The sequence below is a fragment of the Siphateles boraxobius genome, unplaced genomic scaffold (assembly GCF_051911475.1).
Source record: "Siphateles boraxobius isolate OS27281-9 unplaced genomic scaffold, OSU_SipBor_1 92, whole genome shotgun sequence".
NCBI lineage: Eukaryota > Metazoa > Chordata > Actinopteri > Cypriniformes > Leuciscidae > Siphateles > Siphateles boraxobius.
In genome coordinates, this window is record NW_027509222.1 from 1286983 (window position 1) to 1313242 (window position 26260).

The following is a 26260-nucleotide window of genomic DNA, read 5'->3' on the forward strand; positions in this document are numbered from 1 at the left end:
CTGCATAGGAGCGAGAACGACACCTCGGTGCCGAACCGCTAACTGTTCTGATTCCGCTAGAATCAGCCAGTCATCTATGCAATTCAGAATGCATATACACTGCAGCCTGGCGGGGCCAGAGCTGCGTCTACACGCTTCGTGAATGTGCGGGGTGATAGAGCTAGACCGAAAGGAAGTGCCTGATACTGGTGTTCTTTGCCCCAAAGAAAACCTCAGGAACCTCCTGTGCTGAGGGAGGATGGAGATATGGAAGTATGCGTCTTTTAGATCTATCGTGAAAAACCAGTCCTCGGATCTGATTTGAGTCACGATCTGTTTGAGTGTCAGCATTTTGGAATTGAGTTCCAGCACCAAACACTCCAACAGACGAAGATCTAGTATGTGACGCAGCTCTCCATCCTTTTTTGGAACAATGAGATAACGACTGTAAAGACCCGACGCAATGTCGGGTGAGTACACCTGCTCTATAGCTTCCTTTGCTAACAGGGCCTTTACCTCTTGCTCCATTACCAGAGCCTGCTCGGGATGCACCACTGTGGGCAGCACCCCGTTGTAACGAGGAGGACGAGAACCAAACTGGATTCTGTATCCTTTCTCTACAATCTGCAGGACCCAATGAGAAATATTCGGCAGAAGCTTCCACGCTGCCAGAAAATTTACTAAGGGAACCAGCCTCTCGAGGCTGGTCTCTGGTGTTATCGAGACAGCCAATTCCGGAGCCTGAAACATAATGGCAGGAACTACCTGAACTGGCCGCTCTAAGGCCCCCCTCAGAGGGCGCGAAACCGATGCTGTGCCGCAGCATAGCATCAGCGACTCGCTGGAGACCGCTGCGCCCTGAAGCACCGAGGGTGGCAGGGTTGGCAGAAGGGTCTCGTGAGGACCCCGAAATGGAACGGGCACCGTAAAATGAGGTGTACACCGCTCCACTTCGGTCGGGGCTGTCCTCACAGGCCTGATGCGTGAACATCAGGACCTTTTTTTCTTTTGAGCCGCAGCCTTCTCAGCGTGAAGAACGGTCCTCGGATCCGGCTTCTGCTTTGAAGGCTTTGGCTGCTGTGTTGTGTATGAGAAACTAGACGGCTGGAGCTGCTCACGCCCAGCAGCCCCAGGGGGTTGGACATAGCGAGGGAGAGATTATCTTGTATCTTTCTCTATGATTCCCATCAAATTGAGCCAGAGGTGTCTCTCAGTGACCACAAGGGCTGCCATCCCTGAGAGATAAATCTGTGGCCCGACGGAGTTCTCAAACCCCATCGGGCCAAACTCCCTCACTTCTGTCCAAATACCGCAGCAGGTCAGCCTGATATGCTTGTAGCACTGCTATGGTGTGCAAGCAGGCCCATGCTAGACCCACTGCCATATATGCTTTTCCCACTAGATTAAAAAATAGTTTTCTTTAATGGTTTAGTGAGAGAAGCCGACGCCTTCAGGTACGATACTGAACCGGGAGACAGATAGCTCGCAAGCGTCTGTTCTACCCGGTGTATAGCCATACCCTCTTAACCCCCAAATATCTGAATATACATGAATGTGGGGGCTAAAAGACAAGAGGAGAAAGGCTTTTTCCATGATCTAGACAGCTCGCTGTGCAGATCGGGAAAAATGGAAGGCCCCGTGATGGAGGTGGAAAAATAGAGGGAAGGAAACTCGTTTAATTTATTTTATTTTTAGGACGAGTGCCCCCTTATTTCTGCTGGCCATAAATATTTAATTTATCTACAGCCTTAGTAAACACTTCCACCAGCTTATTATTTTTTATATATATTTTTTATATATATTCACTTTATTTTATATATAATATATAAACTATCATATATATATATATATATAGGCTATATATATTTCTCATACGCTGGGGAAAGAGATGGCAAATTCACTTCCCCCATGATTGTGTCACTTTCAATGCCCAGCACATCTACCTCCTCGGAGGTAGAGCACTGAAGCATTGATTTCTCTCTCTCCCCGGGCGGAAGAGACCGCAGCGCGGGCTTCCGAGACCGGCGAGAGAGCACTGGATCCCTCGTGGAAAGGGAGGAGATAAGATCCGCGGACCCTTCTCCAACCCCGTAAAGAGATCCTATTCGCGATCCACAGGAATGCATTCTCCGCGCTGCCTCGGCAGACGCGGGACCTGTCACCCTGAGAATTGCGAGCCCGGCCACTTTCCTCGAAAAGTGACAGGCGGGAGCGGAGCATGCGAAGCGAAAGCTTCTCACAATGTTGGCAATCAGCCCCCTCGGAGGCTGATACCGCATGCTCTACTCCCAAACACATCACACAAAGCTCGTGTGTGTCCCTACTCGTTAAATAGCGCGAGCAGGGAGAACACAGAGTTGTGCAATTGTTTAGTTTCCATAAATATATATATATCAGACAGACAACAGTAAATATAACAGACAGTTTGACACAGATCGCTTGCTGAGGCAACAGAAGCTAATGCCGGTTTGCACCGGATGTGCTTTTATCATATCCTGGTCATGACGTCACCCGCCCGTGACGCTCATTCTTTCCATTGGACTAGTTGACATAGATGCTTCAGACGCAGTCACGCTGGGGGCGTTCCCATGGCGTCGATGGACGCATCGTTGAGTTCCCTTCGTAAGGGAACTACAAATTTATATTCAATTCAATTCACTTTTTTTTTTTGTATAGGCTTTTCACAATGGATCGTTTCAAAGCAGCTTTACAGAAAATGCATGAGTCCACATTACAATTTCGAGTGATCTGTTATCAGAGGAAACTGTCCAAGTTATGCATATTTTCAGAAATGTACATATTAAGGGTGTCACGATTTCGATTTTAAATCGAAATCGATCGAAATTAATTCACAAACTCAAATATCAAAATAAAAAATGGAATCGTCGATACTGCCACGCCCCCATGTCGCGCCCGTGATGGAAAGTTCGGATCGTTTTACTGACTCTATTGTTCAGTCTCGTTCATCAAAATTAACTAATCTTTTTTCTAGTCATTTCAGGGGCTTTAAATGTTATACTTTTAACAGGTAAATTCCCCGAACACATCCAACGCAATCTTGATCATATTCTGAATTAAGAAATCATTATAATGTAGTCAAAAGTAATTTACAGGGAACATTAATACTTGAACTTCCGAGTCTTTTGTTCATTTGTCACGTGACAGAGGCAATGAACGGATCGTTCATGAACGACTCATCACGGCGCGGGAAAAAAACACACGTGTTGAAAGGCTGTGAGTCCTCTGACTTGGATTCGATGCCCGAGCCCGAACTTGGCCGGTATTTCCCGTCACTATCCTCGGGCTGAGCTCTTGATCTATAGACGTGCACTCCCAACGCAATAGAGTGCGGCGCGGGACTAGATTCGATGGCCGAGCGCGGGCGGTAATGCACTCACTCTGTGTGTGCGGGAGAATAAAAAGATTTGCGGGACTCCCGCAAACTAGATCTATCTATGAATAAAACATATAAAAACTAATAAATTTTTTTCATCTGTTGAAGAAAAGCAACAAGAACAACTAAAACAAAATAGAAACGATTTACAGGCCAGAGATTCTATTTATAACATGTTGGCAGCATTGAGCGATTTAGCCAATCACAGACATATGTGTTGATTTCTTGAACGCAATGACCAATCAGAAGCATTTAAGATAGACTCTCCTCACCGCTCAAAACTGACTTTTTGTTCAGTGCTGAATTCTGTATGCTGGCAAATCCTCTAATTATAACAAACAAAGTGTAGGCTATATATTATGAAAGATTCATTTTGCAGTCAGCTTCACTGATAATAACAGAGATGTGTGAGATTGCGATGAACTGATGTCGGCTTTTTAGGAGCAACAGCAACCTGTGCTTAAAAAAAAAATCGAGAATCGAATCTAACCGTGACCTTAGAATCGAAAATGTAATCGAATCGAGGATTAGGTTATTTTGTCTGGAAGTGGGTTACTCATAGCCGGACTATATTGGGGCTATAGTTAACCTGACATTTAGAAAAATGTAGCATTGGTATATCCTTGTATTTTTGGCTGCTACATTCAATGATGCCATGTCTGGTTCCTGAAAACACGGGATGTGTCCCTGGTTGACTTCTGAGTCAGCACTGGACAAAGAGGTCTAATGAAACTTGTCATACAAATCCACCCAGGCATATCCTCAAGCCACTGTGAAGCAGCGAACAGCTGCTGGGAATCTCTCCGTATCTCCCGAGCCTCCTCCTTTCTCTTTGAGGAAAGTTGCAGTCTGGAAAAGGCGGAGAGTGCGTATGACAAAGAGTTGTTTCCACAAGTCATGAAGCTGTCGGAAAGAGCCTGCTGGGCCAAGCAAGTTGAGTCATAAGACCTGGGTCATGAAAGTGCAGGGGAGCAGAGAAAATAAAAAAGAGGAATTAAAGGAAAGAGCAAACGGGGCAGGGCTAAGTGCTTAGTGGACAATGACGCATGAATGAAGAATTGTGTGTGGATTATAAAGCTTAGAGGAAGAAACAAAGAGAGGGGAAAAGGGAATTTTGAAGGGATTGGTGATGATGTCATTGAAGAGAAGTTAGCTGAGCAAGTTAGCTTGCTTGAAATAAAAATATAGCCTAGTAGTTAAAAGTGTGTGTTTTCAAACATGTTGTCTGCTATTGGTGAAATAAACAGGACAACCTGACCAAAGTCACGTTGTTGGTTGAGTTGATATGTTGGGAGGTAGAAAATCTTCTTTCTTCAAGCAGCTGAAAGGTTTATGTTCTGTTTTTCAGGTTGTTTCTGAGTTTTAGTTCCCGTCTCATTGGTTTCCTTGGTTTTTGATTAATCCTTGTTTGTTTCCATGGCTACTGATTATGGTTACTTTGTGTTTGGTGTCTTGTGTGTGTATATAGCCCTGTGTTTGCTTCTTGAGTTTTTTGGTTATTGTCTATTTTGGTGCGTTATATCATACTAAAGCATACATATATCATACTTTTCCATTCCTAATTAAACATGCCTGGGTTCTGTACCATGAAGCCGGTTTAGCTGGCTAGTTTGTGCCAACCCCGGGTTTTAGGCATCATACATGCGGATGCGGCATGACTTTCACCAGTGTTAAACTCTCCACGCCTAACCTGCTCTGTAACATGACTTATTCTGGGTAAGAAATCTCAAACTGAAATTTGACCAAGAAGAAGAAAAAGTGCCATCTACATCTCAAGTCTATTTTTGTTTATGACACAAGAAGAACAAAACATTGTGCTTTTGTAAAATAAAGAAAACGAAGAGGATGCCGTTTTCTGCCGCCCCGGTTTCCTTTCTGTGAAGTTTGTGGAGATTAGTTGCAAATTAGTTAAAATCTCCAGGAATCTAGAGCGAACGAGATAAGAGCGCGCTCATACTGTGCTCCAAACTGTGTAGAGGGAGAGACCTTGTGTGTGTGTGTGCCTCAAGAAGCGTGTGTGAACCTTCTTCACACCAAAAATAGACCAACACTAAATATATTTTTTTAACTTAAATAATTAACAAATTAAGATGACAAAAAGAAAACACTGAATCAGTTTGAAGCTTTGAAAAAACGGCTTTTTTTTCATCAGACTACGTTTTTTTCCTACCTCAATCCACAGCTTGTCTAGTTTTTACTTAAAAAAGTAACATGTCTACATGATGTGGGGTGAGTCTGGGTCTCCGATGGCACAGATGTCCCGGGAATACAGAGATGACGTCTCGCTAGAGTGGCCAACTTCGGAAAGCGCCTTTCATTTGCTTCGCAAGTGATATTGCATTGTACTTGCACTAGGCCTACTGCTATTTTAATACCGCGTAGCATATTTTGCAAGTAACTTCGTCGCCCTTTCTGCCGAAATGGTCCCACACAGTAGCTACTTCTTTTCGCTTGCTTCATTGTGCTTGCTCAGCGAATTATGTCTTTAGGCGTGTGTGGTTGCGCGTGTAGACGCACCCCATGATTTAACAAATATAGGCTATATACTGGTTTTTTTTAACCATGCAGCAAACAAACAAAAAAGCTAAATGTGTGTGTATATATATATATATTTTTTTTTTACTTTTAATCTGTTTAACTGATAGTATTAATCGGTAAAAATGTCTACTTTCGGTAAAGTATCTGATAGTTTTACAAAACCTTCAAATGTACTGTTATGAGCACTAGTTCCATGCTCACATCTTCCATGTCTTACTATTTGTTGCTCTGATTTGACTTCTATGTACTCTTATTCATTCAACATAATACTTATCTCAATTAAATGTACTGAAATGAATGTATATGTGACACAAAAAGGCTGTTTATTATTTTGTCCGGTAAAAAATATGCTTGGCTGGTGGATTTTTTCATCTACCAGTCCCCGTGGCAGGTGAGCCAAAAAGTTAATTTCGGACCCTGCCTGTTGTGGCGGTTAGCAAACAGTGTTGCATTACCGCTCCCCCCTTCTGGACTGGAGTGTGTTTCACACATGCAATTGCCTTTTGCTCACACTTTCATGTGCACTCACTCCATAGTTATTCATGAACTCACGATCAAAGCCTGATAAAGTGGATGATCAGTGTCATGTTACCAACAAAGCCTGATCCTGTGTCCCAGAGTTTGTCTCCAGTGCTTCACGCACAGATGGCATCATGCAGATAGGTGGTCAACCTATAAATGGCTTAATTCTAGTGGACCGGGATGCATTAAACGGAGATAAAAGGAAACATTTTACTATCCAAAAAAATAAATAAACACAATTATTACATGCATCAGGGCAGAATGAGCATCTTTGTAAAACACACGGCTAACAATTTATCATGCAATCATTTGCGTAAGAAACATTTTTACAAATGTTTAATGAATGAGGCCCAATAACTTCAGATAGAAGTACAAACACAATACAAATGAGCATAAGTACCAAATACTCACTGATCTTACCATAAGAGTATTATGAAATTTCACATGACTAATTTTGAAACTCTATTTGAGCAGTTCATTGCTGTGTTTTCTGGAAACATCTGGGTATTAGTCACCTTTCTAAAATAAAATTGGAAATGCAACAAATGTAGCAAAGCCAAAGTCTTTCACTATATTGCAACTCAGTTACTCTTTGAAGAAATCCCAACCAGAGGGGTGAAAAACATTTTATGTAAGACACCCACTTAGTACAATACCATTTTTAGTTTCAATATAATATATTTTTGAGCCACTAAGCCCATTCTTACCTCTAATTTTTTGAGTCACAGCACTTGTTTTGTATCACACGGCATGCAAAATAAATTTTACATAAGTAATAGTTCAACGATTATATTGTGAAACAAGTTAGCAGAACAGATTGTTTTAAGTAAATGAGTCTTCTGCATTAAAACGATGCGAATTGAAAACATCTCGTTGATCATAAATATAATAGAATCAACCGATTAATTCCATGAGTTCAACATTTATAAATGAGGATTCATAAACATGTCTGTCTATATCTATAATGTTGTTCATATGTATATATTTTACATTTACGTTTTATTTTTTTATGAAAGCACAAGTAAATGTATGTGTGGTATAACCACACTTAATTCATACATAAAAAGTACACAGGAATACTCATGAGATCACGCTGAGAAAAATCCCCATGAGGAGGTCATTTAAGTGTTTGTGTCTCATAGTTGTACTGATAAAAGACAGATTTTGAACAGGCTCACAATGCATAATTATGTGCCACATTCTGACTTTAAAATTGCTTGACGGATTATAATGGAGAAAGAGTGGAAACAAAACGGTACATTGTGCGTCATCACTGCCCACTACATCTGCCTCGCTCATTTTCCTCTCATTCCTAACACACAATACTTCACGGTGTTGATGGAGGAAGAGTATGACTATTTATTTGTCTGTGTTTTCTTATGTGACTTAATGTTAAATTTTGTAAAAGGCCTTTAACTCAATGTGAGACATTTGTCTTCGCTGAGTTTAAACACTGTGGCTGGTATGACCAAATCACGGTAATTAATTCCATTGCACAGTAATGGTATATATAATAATATTGCTGTATTTGCTGGAATTTTAAAAAATATGTATATATTTTTTTAAATAGCTTTTCCCTCCGCAGTGAAATAAATTATTTTACAATGAAAAATATTTTACATTTCATTTTATTATTTCATCTTTTCATTTAGAAATTGATGGACACAAACCTAAAGGTATTCATCACAAGTAAATGATCTGCGCCAGTGCAAGTTGTTAAAAATAGACTCAAAACTAATATTAAGCCCTATTAGTATGGGGACTAGTTTTCTAAACGATGTTTGAGTTACAATTCGTATCACTGGACATCTGTGATTTCATGCATGGATTCGGACGGGACTAACATCGCAGTGTTTATTACAGAGGTGTTTTCTAGATGTGGGTGTGTTACAGAAGGTCTTCTGCTGTGCTTGCGTGCATCATATATATGTCTTTTAATTTATTATTTTTTTATGTAATTGTAATTTATTATAAAAACATGATTTAAGTAAACTATCCGTGTTTTTAGCAGTGGCTGTTTATAATAAACATGCATACATAAGCAAATATAAGTATCTTACTCTTATCTGACACTAACCTTAAAATGGTTAATGAATGAATTCATTTTATAATGTTATTTTTTTGGTCAGATACCATCCATATTGAAATTAAATAAAAGATTGCAGAAGATTGGTGTGCAAACGGTAGCTCAGGTAACGCATATTTAAACTACTCCCACCCAAATGTGACAAAAAGCCCTACATGCAACAATAACTATAAGTTCCCACTACAACCACTTACAAGCCTCCAGTCTGCTGAAAGGGTCTCTTCATGCGAGTGGGTATACGGAAAACATTCTTTAATCAGTCACATCCAGATGGTCCTAAGTCACTCTGACATTCATTTCTAAGTCATTGCCTCACTTTTGCCACATCCAAGCTAACCCAGAAGGGGGTGCATTCATGCTCCGGTGATGAAGTTTCCTCTATGGGAGGGACCACAGAGGTTTCTTTGTTGCTCAGATCTGTGTATAGGCCTAGCTGTGTGCATGTAGGTGTAAGTGGAGTGGGGGCAAAGGAAAACCAATGTCTTTGTTCTTCCATTTGGTCAAAAGATGCTCAATAGCTTTAGTTTTACAATTTAACTTGACCATTATGTTGTCGTTGTTGTTTTCTTGCATTGTGACATTATTTTCATGACAAGTATAAGCACATTTACTGTAACCCTCATTTTCGTTCAAATAAAAATCTTCCCAACTGGACACATCGTGTATATATATATATCGGTATATATTTGTTAATTACAATCTGAACAAATGAAAGCAATACAACCCATACTACCATGGCTCAAAGTTAAAATTGTACTTTACACATTTTCTTTTAATTTTGAGGTAAAATATCATGACATGGACATATCTGGGAAGTTTTTGTGAGATCCACCATCTACCTCAGGAAATATCTCCTGTTAGATTATGTAGATTTGTGTCATTCGTGTGTACATTTATTCTCTAAAAGTCTTTTTAAAACATATTTCCCCGGTTTCACAGACAAGGCTTAAGCTAGTCCCAGACTTAAATACATGTTTGAGCTGTTTTAACTGAAAGCAACTTGCACAGATATATTTTAAAATGCATCAGTGCTATTGTTTTGTCTCAAGCTGCACAGCAGTAATGTTTTTTTTGTAAGGCATGTTTCTAAAAAGCCACATAAATGTCCTAATTTAACTAAGGCCTAATCCTGGCTTAATCTAAGCCCTGTCTGCGAAACCAGGCCATTTCTTCAGCAAAATGGATTTTGCTTTAGGTTAAACTTTATTAAAGAACATCTGGACTTTGTTATCCAGTTGTTGAAGACATTTTGACTGGTGAAGTATAGATTTCATACCACATCCTCCGAGTGGGATGAAATGCACACTTGGATGCACTTCTAATTGAAAATTGTAAAGTGACAGGACTTGGATGAAAACACATTCTAATAGCAGCACCAAATGCAAAACACAAGGAGTGTGAATTGATCATTGATATCAATCAAAATTGTTATCAGTTATAGATAAAGAGAAGCAGACTGTTTTCACTGAAGTATGTCGATATTTGCCCTCATTCACCTAACCTTTGGTTTTGTTCTTTAGATCTGGAAAGGTTTGGTCTCCAACTGGAATAGAAGAAACCAAGACAAGTCCATACACCGGAATACTGGAGTCTGAGTCACAGGTATAACCCTCATATTTGATTTTCCCATAGGATACTATTACAGACAGCTTCATTTACATTTTAATTGAAAGGATTAAGCAGAAACTTATCCAGAGAAATTCACAAAATGCTCTAAGCATGTTGTGCACTGTTTCATTGCCTAGCAACAACTGTTTGCTTCATAGAAATATAAACTACACAATGCCTAATTGTCTTTAAATGTAAAACAAAAAATTCAATTTCGAAAGCCTTTGCAAAATCTGAGGACTAGTTGAAGTCAAATATATTTATTTTTTGCCTTCTGGTTGAATGAACTATAACAAAGATGAATAGCCAAAATACTGAAATAATGAATTACTTGTTTGTTCCTTTTAGTTAAAGTCCCCCTGTACTCAATAATTCGATCCCTTAAAACTCATCTTTGTATTTAGTACTCATTTTACTCATTTAGTATGCCCGGTTCTATGAATATGCAAATGAGCCCCGCCTCCACTCACTCACTCAGCTCAGAGATCCACTCGTTGACGATCACACGTTGATCTGATTGGTTACAAGGTAGTTTGTGACGTCAGAAACACCAGCGATTTCAAACCGTGTTTTTGAGACTGTCTTTGGTTCACTGCAGTTTTAAGGAGAAAATACTCAGCAATGCTGTTAGCATGAATTTGTACATAGTTTGTGTTAAAACATAAAAACACCACATAGACACATAAACAACATTTAAAAGCATGATTTTCAGCACAGGGACTTTAATGCATTAACTAATTTTTGTTAACTTATTACAGTGTTACTTTTGAAAGGAATGGATGGACATGTTTATTTGACCCTTTAGATATGCCAATATCATCAGTAAGACTCACAAGTTTACACATATAGTACTTGAATTCAAAGAAGCTGATGACGTTTAACATAGGTGCTCTTTTATAGCCATGCCAGTGCACGTCACATGACTACTTCAGCCAATAGAATTTTTGTGTTTGCACACATGCTTCAGACACTGGTTCCTCTAGAAGCATTTCCATAGCGTTAACACCACGTTGCAGCATAGAGTTTCCTCAAAAGGGAACTAATAAAGACCAACATCTGCTGAACTGTTTCAAAAATGGATAATGTCACTCCCTAAATATTATATCAGAAGATGAGAATATTATTTTAAACATTCATTTTTAAATAGGGTAATGTCACATTATGACAGCGTATTACATAGACAGTGAAAGCATGATATTTTCACATCAGAAAGATGACTTTTTGGCTGGTGCTCTATGGATGTTAAATGTAATAGTCCACAATATTGCCTTTGAATTCTTCCATCCTAAAATACATTTTCAACATGATGCTAATGTTTTCTTTGTATTCACTCATGTAATGAAAAATAGCTTATTCAGACATTTTGTGGCAAATGAGACAGATGGTTTCAAATCGTTCTTGGCCCTGACACTGGAATCAGTTGGGCATTGCACATCTTCAGTAAAGTCACATTCACATTTGGTGACTGTATGTCATAACGTCTATAAAGTGTTTCAGTGATTTACAGAGCAGATGTGTACCTCATGCTGAGATGTAAGTCATTGTGGCTTTTGCCGTGGCCACTGGAAAGTATGAATGTTGAAAATCTGTAAGAATAGCGATAGAACAAGTCACGTCATTTGCAATGGAAGGAGACACAGCCAAGCATGTGGTCGAGCCAAAGAATTTTTCAGAGGCTGTATTTTAACCCAGACTGTGTAAGTCGGAGCATGACTGAGCTATTGTTTCATTGCTCGGAAGTCTTGTCACCAGTTGTAATATGAGACCGCATTTCTTTTATGAATGGAAAAAAATTGCCCATTCCTTAAAGTTGGTCACATATGATCCACCAAGCTTTTAAGGCCCTCTTTTATAGCCATAGTTATAAAAAAAAAAAAGCCATCTTTACTCCAGTCTTCAGTGTCACATGATCCTTCAGAAATCATTCTAATATGCCAATTTGCTCAAATGCTCAATTATTATTAGGGATGCACAGTATAACGGCCACCATATCGGTATCGGCCGACATATGTTCATTTTTTATGTTATCGTTATCAGCCAAATAAGAAAATTTGGCCAATATATTTAAGCCGATAAATAATGGATTATTTCATCCAGCTGTGACACTGCAAAAGTGCACTGTTCAACATGATGGTTTTGAATTGCTTGAAATATGATTGGAATCACTTTAAAAAGGATATCGGCTATATAAAATTATCATGAGAACATTATAATTGTGTGCGTGAAACATGGCTTTTAATGGTAATACTTTTGGTTTTGTAATCAGCCTCTCAAAAATTATATAAAAATGTAATTTATTGGCAAATATATCGGTTATCGGCTTTCAAATATAAAAAATTATCGGTTATCGTATCGGCCCAAAATATTCATATCGGTGCATCCCTAATTATTATCAATTATCACTGGTCCTCAATTATCAATAATGGTTCTTATTATTATCAATGTTGAAAACCTAATATTTAATATTGATATGGAAACTGTTCTTTTTAAAAGTTCTTTTAAATTGTTCTAAGAATTCAGGCTTGGTGAACATACGAGACTTCTTTCAAGAATGTATTTATGCAAAACCTTTTGCCAGTACTGTATGTATATCTCATCAGTACTGAAATCTTCCTGAATCTAAGAAGTTATATTTTGTTGTGTTTTATGTTACCAAATATCTCAAAAATCTCACATTGTTTGGTGCATTTTTAAGTCTTGTATGAATAAATCCTAAATTGTGTAATTTTTGAATGAATATCTCTATATTACTTGTTCGGAGAGGGAACGGTGAAGTTACGGGGCTGATGCTGGGAGTGGGTTGTTTTAGTCTGTCAACAGTGGCCATATGGTTTCCATCAGGTCCTCCCTTCAACTTCCCTTGCAGTGTTCAGGTTGATATCAGCCTTAATAAATCACAGGTCATTTTTCCCAAAGCAAGCCTTAATTAATAAAAGTAGGTTTGAGGTCAGTTTTGATTTATACAGTTCATTGCTAGCAGTAGCAAACCACCTTGTTTGGTTGGTTCTGAATGTTCTGGCTTTATGGGCAGTCACCCAGAACCAAAGGGCATGCTGGGATATCACTGTAAAACAGGTCAGTGAAGCCTGATGATGGTCAGGATTTATGAGCAGACACAAACACTCCTCATAAATATCTCCCGGATCTTTCTGTGTTTCTTTTGGGCCCTCGCTGGCGATTATGAGAAACTAGCTTTACCCAGCAACATTTACTTTTGGAATGCAATGAGAAAACTGTTCTCATTGGTTGTGTTTTGTGTTGAACCCCTTCAGACCTGATGTTTTACTTACATGATACTTATGAAGACATAAAATCATATTAATAAAAGTTAGGGGTCATATCTTTGGATAATCAGGGGCCAATGAATGTCCAGGCATTTCTCATTATAAAAACTTCACATTTTATTGGTTTACACTAGGGGTGTGAACCTACACTGGTCTCTCGGTTCGGTTCAATTACGATTATCATGTCATCGATTCAGTTCATTTTCAAATCTCGATGCATTACGATGCACTGCATCCTCAATTTTCAATTTTACTTAAAAAGTGATGTGTGTGTGCGTGCGTGAGTGAGTGAGTGATTCCAATCATAATGCATTATAATACAATATACATTATTTATCGGCTTTAATATATCGGCCAAATTTTCTTATCAGGTCGATAACGATAACATTCAAAATTATCATATATCTGCTGATACCGATATGGTTGCAGAAATATCGAGCATCCCTAATAAATACGTTACAATTTTAACAATTTATCTTTTTTGCATTACAATAATTTGCATTAAGTGAATTACATGAATGAAAAATCAGCTAAAATGTGTTTAATAGCAAAATACACATTCTTATTTCTTTAATAATACATGTAGGCTTTATATATATATATATATATATATATATATATATATATATATATATATATATATATATATATAGGTATGTATTTATATATATTCATATCTCTCATTTGTAATTATTTTCATGTCTCCTAATAGGTTTCGTGAGCATTCTGACCCATCAAGAACTTCTTAAGAACCAAACTGTGTTGGATAGTCGCCTGATAAGGGTGTCTTGTAATATTTGCCCTGGTATGAAAAGTATGATAAACGTAGCGTGTAAAAGGAGAGTCTGTTTCAACCACTGCTGCTATTTCAGTGATCCTCTAGATTCACTGTACAGAATAGGTTAAATAAATCAATTTAATGAGACATTAGCCTTATCCAGATTTATTAAATAACAAAATTCTAAGCTTATACAGGGAAATGTTATGTTTTAAAAGGCAGAGAGGTACAAATGAATGGTTTTTAATGTTAGACTACAAAACTGGCACTTTTATAAGCTATACACCAGATGTGTAGACTAGTAAATCTGCCATTTTTATTGCAGTTACACCCATTTGTGGCAGACATGTGAACTAAAGGAGCATGCATCTACGTTTCCTTTCCAGCAAAGGTCAGAACAGACGTTATTTCTAAATATTATCATTATTATATGCTGCAGATAACCATAACTAATGTTTCTATTAGTTTCAGTAGTAATCAGATAGTGGTTGAAGATCCAAAAAATAACACAAAACACCATCAAGGTAACACACATGACAATAAAATAATGCAATAAACACAATTTAACAACACACGACGTATATAATGTGCATTACTGATAAAAAAATCTAAGAAAAAACAGATTTATTAAAAAGATAAACCATCAAATGTGAAGTGCCACACAAGCTATTCTGGGAATGTCAGCTTTTCCCTGCAAATTATAAGTTATTTTTTATTTAAAAAAATGGTACATTTAACTGTGTAAAATTGTTTTTGGATAGATTGTAAGGATAGATTTTTCCCCACATACATAGTATTTATACAGTTACAGTTTTTCCCTGTATATATTAAGTTCTTGTTCTACAGTTCATGTTCTGTATATAATTTCATTTTCAATGAGGGCATTTACAAAAATACTGGTGCAAAGAATTCTGTTTTTAACATTATGTGTAGAAAATGTAAAGAAAAAAAAGATAAATGACATGAACCTATCAAACCCATTATCTCGCACGTTATTTTAAATGAGAAAACTAGAACAGCTGGCTTCTGTCCACTCAAAGATGAGAAATGCAATAAAACGCTTGTCTTGCTGCCCATACTGACATTTTGAACTGTAATAAAGATGGATATGATGGTCATAACTTAAGGCTAAAAACAACAGAAAACAGAGCCTTCATGATTTGCAGACGAATCCTCCTGCCTCCTGCTGTGGGACTGAAGTACAGAGCACTGCTTAGATGACACAGTTTGACTTATGTGGACATGTATTCCTCTGCTATCTATGAAAATACTGCCATTATTTATTCTCCCTCGGGTCGCTCCAAACCGATATGCTTTTATTTTCTCTTGGAACACAGTGAGTTAAGCCACACACTCCCGCGAGTTGATTCCAGAATCATTTTCTTGATTCGTGTCTTGATTCCCAATGCGTTTGGATTGAAAGAATCTTCTGTCCCGTGAAGGCGTCGAGCCTGTGTCTGCATGTGTCCTTGTTCAATAAAATAATACATTTTTATTTATTTAAAAAATCAAATCTTTCTTGCCTCACACTTTTGTGTATCGGTTTCCACAAAACTGAAACAGCACAACTGCTTTCAACATTGATTATAATCATAAATAATTCTTAAACTGCAAATCATCATATTAGAATGGTTTCTGAAGGATCATGTGACACTGAAGACTGGAGTAATGAAGGGTCATTCTTCATCACAGAAATGAATTACATTTTTAAATATATTTAAATAGAAAAGTTATTTTAAATTGTAATAATATTCAACAATATTACAGTTTTTTACTGTATTTATTAATTGATAAATGCAGCCTTGGTGAGCAGAAGAGAATTAATTATTGCAAATTTTGACGATGATATCAAAACTCCCAAAATGGTGTATTAATATTTAAATGGAAAAGTTGTTGACATTTGCCTTGCATTGCGTATTATAAAACATTGGTGCACTCAGTTTCACGCTTCTTTTTTTTTGTGATCAGTTGTTTTGTATAATAATAAATTGAACAGCACATTTGCAAAGCTTTGACTAATTTGCTACCGTTCCTTCAGAATTTTCACCATAATTTATTATTTAATGAACTTTTGATTGAACTTAATGTAGATTTATTGCCAGTAATTTCTGACATGCAGAGTTTTAAATTTGGCAGCCATTAATATTAAATGAAGTTTCTTCTTTTCTCAGAATTAGTCCCCAAATACGATACTTCAGACAAACAACAAAACAACAACAAAAAAAGATGTCTCCACTCCATCAGCAAAGGATAACACAAATAAGTTGCCCTAAATGACTGCTGATGTCATAAAGTGGCTGCTAACTTATAATCAAAAGCTACGCTGACCAGAGGCAAATATGTATGATGGGAACTTGTCTGCAACAGTAAATATTTACATATTTTCTGAGTAAGCTGTTTATTGAGTGGATGTCAGATCTGTAAACCTGTCAAAGGCCGTTTATTGTTCCAATCATACAGTCATCACAATTCGGATTATATTAGCTCTTAGTTGAAACTGTGAATAATTTTCTCCAAATATTTTTTGTTGTGAAGAGATTTGGATGGTATTACAATAGGGGTGTAACAATATATCATCATGTCACAATATATCGCAATACAAATATGCAACAATATGTTTTGTGGATAGTGACTATATATATTGTATATAGTTCACCCAAAACAAAAATTACTGTGTGAGAAAAAAATTCACGTTTTTAGAGTTTTAGTGTCAGACATTAAACTACTATGTATAATGTTGAATATAATGTATAATAATTCAATGGGGGAATATTTGTGGTCCTGATTATGCCAAATGTCTGTATAAATATATCTAGTCAGTGAAAGAGTTCAAAAATAATTCAGTAATTTCAGCTTCAGAATCATGAATATTGTTATTCTGGTGTCTCTATTATCCTGTGCTTTGGGTTTCAGCACCAAGTCCATCCTATTCATTTACACACACAATGTAATATCAAATTTAGCATTTTAATCAACAGTACGTTTTATGTTAACCTTTTAACAAATATGTTTGAGTATCGCAATAATATCGTATCCTGATGTGTATTGAATCGTGACATGAGGGTATTGTTACACCCCTAGCTTACAATCAAAAACTACTTTTTTTCTTCTTTTTTTTACAGACCTTTCGACCAATCAGCAGTGGCTATAGTCCAACTCCGAAGAGTCCCTCGCCCAAGAGTCCCATCACAGGAGGTGTGTCCTACAATAATGGCAACTCAAGACCCACGTACAACAATCCAGCCGGACTGTATTCGCACAATAACGGCAATGGTGCTCTTCCCAAGCAGATGGCAGGCCTCAGCCTGGGCTCTCCTCACAGGTGGGACATTTTACAGTTTTTCACACATGCACAGAAATGGCATTATGGGCCCTATTTTAACAATCTAAGCACACGATCTAAAGCGCCCTGCGCAAGTGCACTTAGGACATGTCTGAATCCACTTTTGCTAGTTTAACAACGGGGAAAATGGTCGGTGCTCCCGGCGCATGGTCTAAAAGGGTCGTAATGAGTAATGGGTGTGTTTTGTCTCTATTCTCTTAATGAGTAATGGGTGTGTTTCGTCTGTATTCTCTTAATGAGTGATGGGTGTGTTTTAGGGCTGTGAATCTTTGGGTAGGCAGCGAATCGATTCAATTCACGATTCATAGGTTTTCAATTCGATTCAAGAACGATTTTTGCAAATTCTGAAAGATTCGATTCGATGCGATGCACATTAAAGTTTGATGCGATTTGATTAATTCGATTCGATTCTTCATTTTTTATATGCATTCATAGGATTATTTAAATGCTTCCCCCAATGGGTTTTAGTCAGGGTGTGAATTACACAGTGGTCTTCGGGGGTCAGAGAGTGGGGACAAAAAAAACCCGACATTTTGTATATTGTTAATGTTAGTTCATGCTAGTTTTTAATTAATTTATTATTATAAAAAATATTTCCAAAGCCTATAAATTAGCATTTGTAGAAATGTAAGCCAAGATTTAAAAAGCATGATGAACTAACAATACTTTTAAAGCCTAACTATTTTGTTGGATATGTTAATAGATACACAACCTTAAAGTGTTCCTGGTACATCCTTCCATTGTGAGACTAAAAATACCATGAACTTTCCCACTAAACCTTAACTAACTTTCCTCATGGAATAGTAAGTATTCCTCATGGAATACTCTTTGTTCTCTTTATAGGCTACTGAACATTTTCCTATGATTCTGAGAGAAAACGCGCCGGGTGTCTACTTTTGCTATAGGCTAGTAACGATTACAAAAGCAAATTTAATGCGCATCTGATTGAAGGATAAACCATGCGCTCTTATTTCAGTGTAATTAATGTTGTAGTTATTTCAGCAGTTTCCTTCGTACATTCAGTTTAATGACATAAAGTTAAATTTCATTCATGATTCATAGGAAGCGTGTGTATTTTAGGTCTATTTGCGTCTGCTCTTTCCATGTAATAAATGCGCACCTTGAATAAGTGGGGTTTTACTTCAGCTGCTCAGGACGGGTATGACCCATTTCCGTAAAACTTCAGTATCTTATCTTAAAGAAAATAACGGCGACGTTTCCACGCAACGAACGCGTTGTTTCATAGCAGTGCCCGCGCAATGACATGGCAGCTTTATCAATGGCTTGAGCGGTCTGACTCAAGACTTGCTTTCTCGATAGAAAGCTGTCACCTGCTCATGTGAACATCAGTGGCTGTCCTGAGGAGAGCTCAAAAATGGACTGCTCAAAAATCTGTAGATGAGAGCTATATGGGACCGAGCGTGAGCGAAATCCAGTGAAAGATGGTAAAGAGTGCAGCGAGTATCTGTGAAGGAGAGCTGGGAGGACGCCAAATGACGTCGCACAAGTAACGGCCCCATTAATTCACGCATGTAGTCATTTAATGTTTACATATTGTAAAGCACTGAATCGCTATAGAATCGCAAATTATTCGATTCTTAGCATTTTAAATCAATTATTGACCGAAATAAACGATTCACGATTCAAAATACATGTTTCAAGATCAATGCATATGCATCGTCAGGATTTGTAATCGATGCATCGAGAAAACGAGTGAATCGTTACACCCCTATTGTGTTTTGGTCATACCATGTAAAACAACCAACCAGAGTCTCATCTCCCATTGCCTTTAAACGGCAGTTGCGCTCGCATGGCGGATTCGCTATTTACATGGAGGAATTTACAAGCGGAAAAACTGAACGCGTATCTAGCGAGGAAAAGGATCTGATCATACGGGAGGTTAAAGCGTGCAAGAAGACCATCTAAGTTTTATCTTTTATTTTTAATATTTGACATGTTTGTGTGGTGCTGTGCGTCCCTGTGTGTGTAAGTAGACAGTACGCACGTGCGTTGTGGACCCACCTATAGGTGCACATCACTAACGCACTCTTTAAACAACATAAAAATACTACGTCATTGACTTTAGACCAGGTTTCAGTTGGTCAATGGCTCAGTCTATTTCAGTTCCTCAAAATAGCAACGCTCCAACACTGCGTCTGAACACACACCTCTCTCAGACCAGCAGCCCATGGGCGCACAGATGGGCACAAAAGCATTTACTATTTTAACAACGTGGCGCCGGACGTGAAAATGAAAAATGCGTCGGGCTGAGACAAGCAAAAAACACTTGCGTTGCGCCTGGCACTGCATTACATCGGTTGTATGATTGAGCCCAAAGCATTTTTCTTTGGAATAACAATTAGACCAGGAACGCAAGAGCAATAGGGTCAGTTATAAATTCATGTTAACTGTACACAGCTAAACTCTAGGCAACACAAACCACACCGGTCTTGCAGTGGTGCCAGAAACGCATATTTATGATCCTCACAAGGCTGTGAGAAACATAGTGATTTATCAAGGAAGCGATCTTGGGGATCTTTCCCATGTTGGACATCTACAGTGCAGGTCCTGTCTTCACTCAGAGCACTTGCACACAACAATAAACATTTCAGACTGAAATATGCTACAGCTCTTCAGGCATATTGTTATGTAAAAATGAGTTCATGAGTTCAGCGGAGCACAGGACTGGAAGAAGTGAACAGTTTTCAGGGAACATCTGCCGCACTGATATTTCCAAAACATCCTTGAATTTTTCTGAAGCACTAGTGTATCTGGATGTAAGATAAGAGTGACCGAGAACCGTTTGGTTGCTTGTAAAACTTGCTGTTTACTCTGAAGATGACAAATCCGCTGTTTATGAATTCCTGTACTCGAGGGGAATCAGTTCCTTCAAAGATCTTAACTCATAACAACTGTCAAACTTGTTTGGACATGTTTACTCATTCTTTATTATTAGTAATGGTGACTGATTTTTGGGGCCGATCACCAATCACTATAAGCAGTATTGGCCGATATCGATCACCGATACTGAAATAAATAATAGGCACAATATTCTTAACAATGTATTTAAGTATGAATAAATTAAGAGATAAGGAAGTATCATGAATTGACAACTCTTAATTTATTGGCACACAACATGTGCAACATATTCCATTCGCTCATTTAGAGGTGATTAGGAACAGCTTAAAGCTTAACAAATATAGCATTCCTGTGAAATAAATTATACAAAATAAAAAACAGAGCAGGCTTTATCAACAGAAAGTAATCAAATGTAACGATGCATAGTCTTCACTGTTAGGGGTGGAACGGTACACAGAAGTCACGGTTCGGTACGATTTCGGTACAATGGAGTGAAAAGCAAAACAAAAATGCAGAAGGCCTTTTTATAAATGTCTTAAGCCTTGTATTTTTTAAAGAAGTTGTATTAATAAAGGCATAGAACCAGTTTATTTGTAGTGCCAATAGTTTTATATAATTTAATTAGTTTATTAATTAAATTAATAAAAAGACAAAGACCGTGCGATATGTTTGGTATGTTTGAATGAATTTAAAATTAATTTGCCATATTTCAGATCAATATATTTGTTTTTCTTAATTTTAATTAACTCTAACTTTAATCTCATCTGAATTATAAATAATTGATTTCTGTATAAAATAATACTAGGCTACCATTAAAAACCACATTTGATTTTCTTTTTTTAATCAATGTAGAATGTGTAGTTTAAAAGTAAAACTGTGTGTGTGTGTGTGTGTGTGTTTGTGTGTGTGTATGTGTGTGCGATTTTGGTTGGGTGACAGTTGTAGGTTACAGTTTGACAAGAGAGTGTGACAAAAGCACAATGTTGTGTTTTATTGCGAGTGTACACAAATATATGTAAACACTTTGCAGTTTGAATTATATGTTTACGGAGTATGTTTTTGTTTCCACTGTTCGATCGCGCACACGCTTCTCTCTCTCTCTCTCTCTCACACACACACACACACACACACAGTTCGATCGCGCACACGCCTCTCTCTCTCTCTCTCTCTCTCTCTCACACACACACACACACACACACACAGTTCGATCTCGCCCGCGCCTCTCCCTCTCTCGCGCGCGTACACACAGTTCAGCATTGCAATATTGACATCGCAGTCTGTTCATTATGCTGCGTTCAGACCAAACCCGAATTGAGCGAATTTTATCGCTATTTAGAGTTTTATTTATTTTTATACCGTGTATTGTACGTGTAAATTCGTGCACCGAACCATGACGCCAGTACCGATTCGGTTCAATACGAATACATGTACCGTTCCCCCCTATTCACTGTATATATTAAATATAGATTAAACCTACTAAAGAGCAGTGATTATTTTCTCTTTGTCTTTTCTTGTTTGATTAACATTAATAACACAGACGGTAGCAGGAATATTAGGCTGCTTTCACTTTAAGAGCCGAATGCACGTATCCAATATACTGATACATATGCGACTTATTTCCAAACTGTTTATGTTCATTTAACACAACCGAGGGTTTTTAAGCAAATTCTCACAAATATGGGCATTTTGACAGTTTTTTACCGTTCAGGCGCAAACCCGACGCTCAAAGCTCACTTTACTCATCTGTGTTTCACTCCTTCTCGGAGCGCACACACGGAAAGCCGCTTGGGGAACAGTATCACTTTCGTGGCTTTTAATAAGTCTTTTTTTATTATTGAGCCCGTCCTGAGGTTTAGCCACCGTAGCCTGTATTTTAGGACATCACTGATCTAGCTGATTTAGACTTTAAGTTTGGGCTTCTAGGGATGAATGAAATCGCACCACTGTGAAGGAAAGAAATGCTCTAAAATCACACAGCTCAGTCATTGCTGTAGGTTTGCTGACTGTCTTTGCAATATCTCCAAAATTTTTGCACATTTATTGTCCTTTTCAGACACCTGGTAAAACTGCCAGTCCGGTGAATGGAGTGAAGAAATTTTAGCTGCGCACAGAAAACTGGTTCCGGGAGTTTTGTGTCTTCTGATCTGGCTTTATATAGAGACCACCGATCAAACTTTATATAGCTATTATGGGCCAATAACCGGCGCCCGATCAATTTGAGCAGCATTCATTTTATATATATAATAATTGCTGTTAAACTGTGATAATACTACGTAATAAATGATTTCCAACATTAACAACTGCACGATTATTACAAGATTCAGCTTTACTGTGTCCAAACTTTTGTCTGGTAGTGTATGTGCGTATCTGAATATTTGTAACAAATGTGTTGTATTTGAATTTTAAACCAATTACTTTGGCTCCTTTAGAGATGTACTGAAGCTTTTATAAATAACTTGATGCACTGAGAAAGTGTTTAGTTCAGTATGAAAACACATGGCAATAGCAGATGTTTATGTTTGAGATCTGGATGTTTTTCTTTCAGTTTCAGCCCTGAACCACCAATGAATTCATCAGGCAACCACAATGGTTTCGACCCGCAGTCGGACGTCTACAGGATGCTTCAGGACCATGAGGAACCTGTGTCTGCTCCCAAACAATCTGGCTCCTTTAAATACCTGCAGGGAATCCTGGAAGCTGAGGATGGGGGTCAGTTTTACTTCATTATTTCTCTCTCAGAATCAGGGCTTAACGGGTGTATTTCAACAGTGGGGAGTAACGCAGTTACTCCTACTAGCCAGTTTGACAGGTTGAATTTTATATAGCCTAATATATGCATTTAATTGTAGCTTTTTAAAAAGGCATCTGAAATAATAATTGCAATGTAGTATTGTCAAAAACGTTTTGCACATAATTTTACTCATTCCCGCAGATTTTGAGCTCAAACTCAAAGTGCGGCACATAAAGCGGCCTCTCAGTACTAAATACGTTTTCCCACTGCTTATTGTGCTTAAACAGTTAAATACACACAGATTAATATCAAAATGCCGGTCTTGGCAAGTATTCACGTAAACACAGTTAGTTATGTTTTATGTGAACGTAAACAGTTGAGAAAGAAAACATTCTTTCTGTGTATTCTGTCTTAATGTGACAGCAACCTAATATTCCTGATGCCAAGATATGCCAAGATAATATTAAAAATATCTATATGACAGTTTTTCCCCATGGTATCGATGTCAAAATTGTGGCCAGTGAAAATGCTGAGTGGCTAGTAACTTTGGAAAACCACTAGCCACAGTGGCTGATGAGCAAAGTGAATGTCAGACCGTGCTCAGAATATATTTTGAAATTGTTAATTATTGATAATGTCCTATATTTTGTGTGTGATCAAACCGATAATACAATGATTATAGTCTCAGTATGTTCAGTGGAAACAGTAACATAAGAATGATGCAGTGTTTTATTACTGTAAGGCGGGTGCCGAAAAGTCTGGGCCACCCCTGGTGGAAACAAAAGACTCCTGAGAATTAACATTTGAACCCTCCCTTGCATAATGATATAACAGCAGCATCCAGTGCATCCAGCATCCAGACGCAGCACACAGTGCAACTCACACCTCACAGCTCACTTGAACAATCTCCCCCTTCTCCTGCTCACCTGAAACTCACTGAAAGCCCATGAAATGTTAAATGTGTACAAATAAGAAACTATGCATGTTTAGTATCATTTAAAGTGTCTCAGTGTGCCTGGTAAAATGGTCTCATTCTCCCAACCATAATGGAAAGCTAAAAGAAGTTACAAAATATGAGAAGTAGTGTATCCCTCTAAGGTGTTCCCTCCCCCAGATCCTCCATTCTGATCCCACAGTTGTGAGCCCCTCACTAGGGGACCAAACCTAATTATAAGGACAGAAATCACCATTTGGTAAACAAATTGAATTATCTGGGTTTATAAGGAAAATGGGCAAAAGGTTCTGGGAGTCTGTAGGTTGACTGCCCACACAATCGCTGTGTGTAATTTTCATTGCCAGGTAATACTTTCCACAAATTCCTCGATTTCTGTTATGATATGATCAACTGATGATTTTATTCTCATGAATTGGATTCTGAATTATTGCCTCATTACCTGGTAAATAAATTGTAAACGTTTGATTTTACTCTGATTGACTCTTGAGTTTGTTCTCCAAAGGAGATCATCGGATTCGTATTCTCCCGCAATTCTGCGTCAGATTGGCGACGGCTAATACTTTGTCACTAGTTCAAGTGTACTTGCTTTGTAGAGACGGGGCATTCCGTTTAGGGGTAGCTAACGTGCTGCCTGACCAGCCTAAATTTGGGTACGTCTATTTTACCTCTGTCTTAATTTAATGTAACTTTAGATAAGTGTACGTGAGAGATCACGGGCTTGGCCAGTCTAAACTATTATAAGGAAAGTATCGTTGGTCAACTCATACCTATAATAGGGCCAAAACCTCTACTAAAGTATAACGATTGAATTAAGTTCAAGTGTATGCAATTCAAGGGGACTAAAAGAAAAGTATCTCTGATTGTGTTTTGGGTGAATCCGACCGTCTGAGATATTAGTCAAAACCTCTGTTTAGTGACGAAACTGACGAGATTGTGATCGTGAGACCCGCAGAAGATGCGAGGACCTCTAAGCGGCATAGTTTCCTAATCTGAACGGGTAAAACATAATTAAAGAGTTTCAAAAGAATAATCAAACATTCGCTCACTTTTAATGATACCCAGATATCATTAAAACCCTTTTCATTTATGGAGTCAGATGAAATAACGAGTCAATAGCTATGAGAAAAATGTGTTCCATTTTATCTTGTTGTGTTGCGTAAAAGGAAAGACAGTAACGCGCAGAGACCTTCACCTGTATTATTGGAAACCCTCATTGGACCAATAAACAGGCTTACATTACAATACATCGCTATTTACTTGTTACTAGAAATGCTACACTATTTAGAAAATTGTCTCGCTATTAAAAAATGTATTCAGTAAAAGCACTGCCTTGAAGTCTGGATTTTTTTTGGGCCAGATTGCTCTCTTGTCTCTTGGAAGCTAAAAGCTCCCAAAAATGTTGTGCTTTGTGTCATATAAGCCCAAAAATGTATTTTGTCTAAGCCAGATCCCAGGGGGAAGCTTCTAGACCACGCTATACTTACGCCTTCGCCATCTCTCGCACACTGAATTAGATCCCCATGGAGCCACATGGATCAGGGATCAAGTGTTTAAGTGTGTAATTAGTGGTATTCGTTGACAGGTTTGGAGTAGTAACCTGTCCCAGCAGTTCTTGGGAATAACGCAGAGTTAATGATCTCACTTTGGCACAGCTACAGTCAGATGACTGAGGCGGGCACCATTGAGACAGTTGCGCTTATTTTTTTATCCGGATGTTTCCTCGTTCAGCATGAAACCGAGAAGATAGGAGGCCTTGGCAGCTGTGCTCCATACTTGGCCATATGGCTCTGTCCCAACCATGCCCCGAAGCTAAAACACACACACACGGGATTTTCAGCTACGTCTGCATGGAGAATAGTGTCTGAAGTGTGAAGGACATTCATTCTGGCCATCTCTTTGTTCCAGGGACAGCTGCTAAGAGTTTACTCTGTGAGATTTTTTTGTTTTGGGCTAAACAAGGCCTCTTGGAAAGTCAGAAGTAGCTGTTCAAAGCATTAGTTTGACCAAAAGTTACAATTCTGTCAATATTTTATCCTCCTCAAGTTGCTCAGAGCGTGTACTCTGCTGCCATTGGACACAAAATGAGAATTTTTAACTCTTTCCACGCCAGCATTTTTGGAAAAAAAATGTTGCCAGCCAGCACCAGCATTTTTTTTTTGGATCATTTTCACAAGGGTTTCATG

At 38.1% G+C, this 26260-nt stretch overlaps 1 protein-coding gene across 1 annotated transcript in view; it reads left to right on the top strand.

The window, feature by feature from the left end:
• Positions 1-26260, top strand: part of pdlim4 (PDZ and LIM domain 4) — a 53109-nt gene that overhangs the window by 18261 nt on the left and 8588 nt on the right. The window contains exons 3-5 of the mRNA XM_077224844.1: positions 10040-10121; positions 17312-17511; positions 22937-23100. Coding sequence (XP_077080959.1) covers positions 10040-10121; positions 17312-17511; positions 22937-23100 — 446 coding nt within the window. The remainder of the gene's footprint in view (positions 1-10039; positions 10122-17311; positions 17512-22936; positions 23101-26260) is intronic.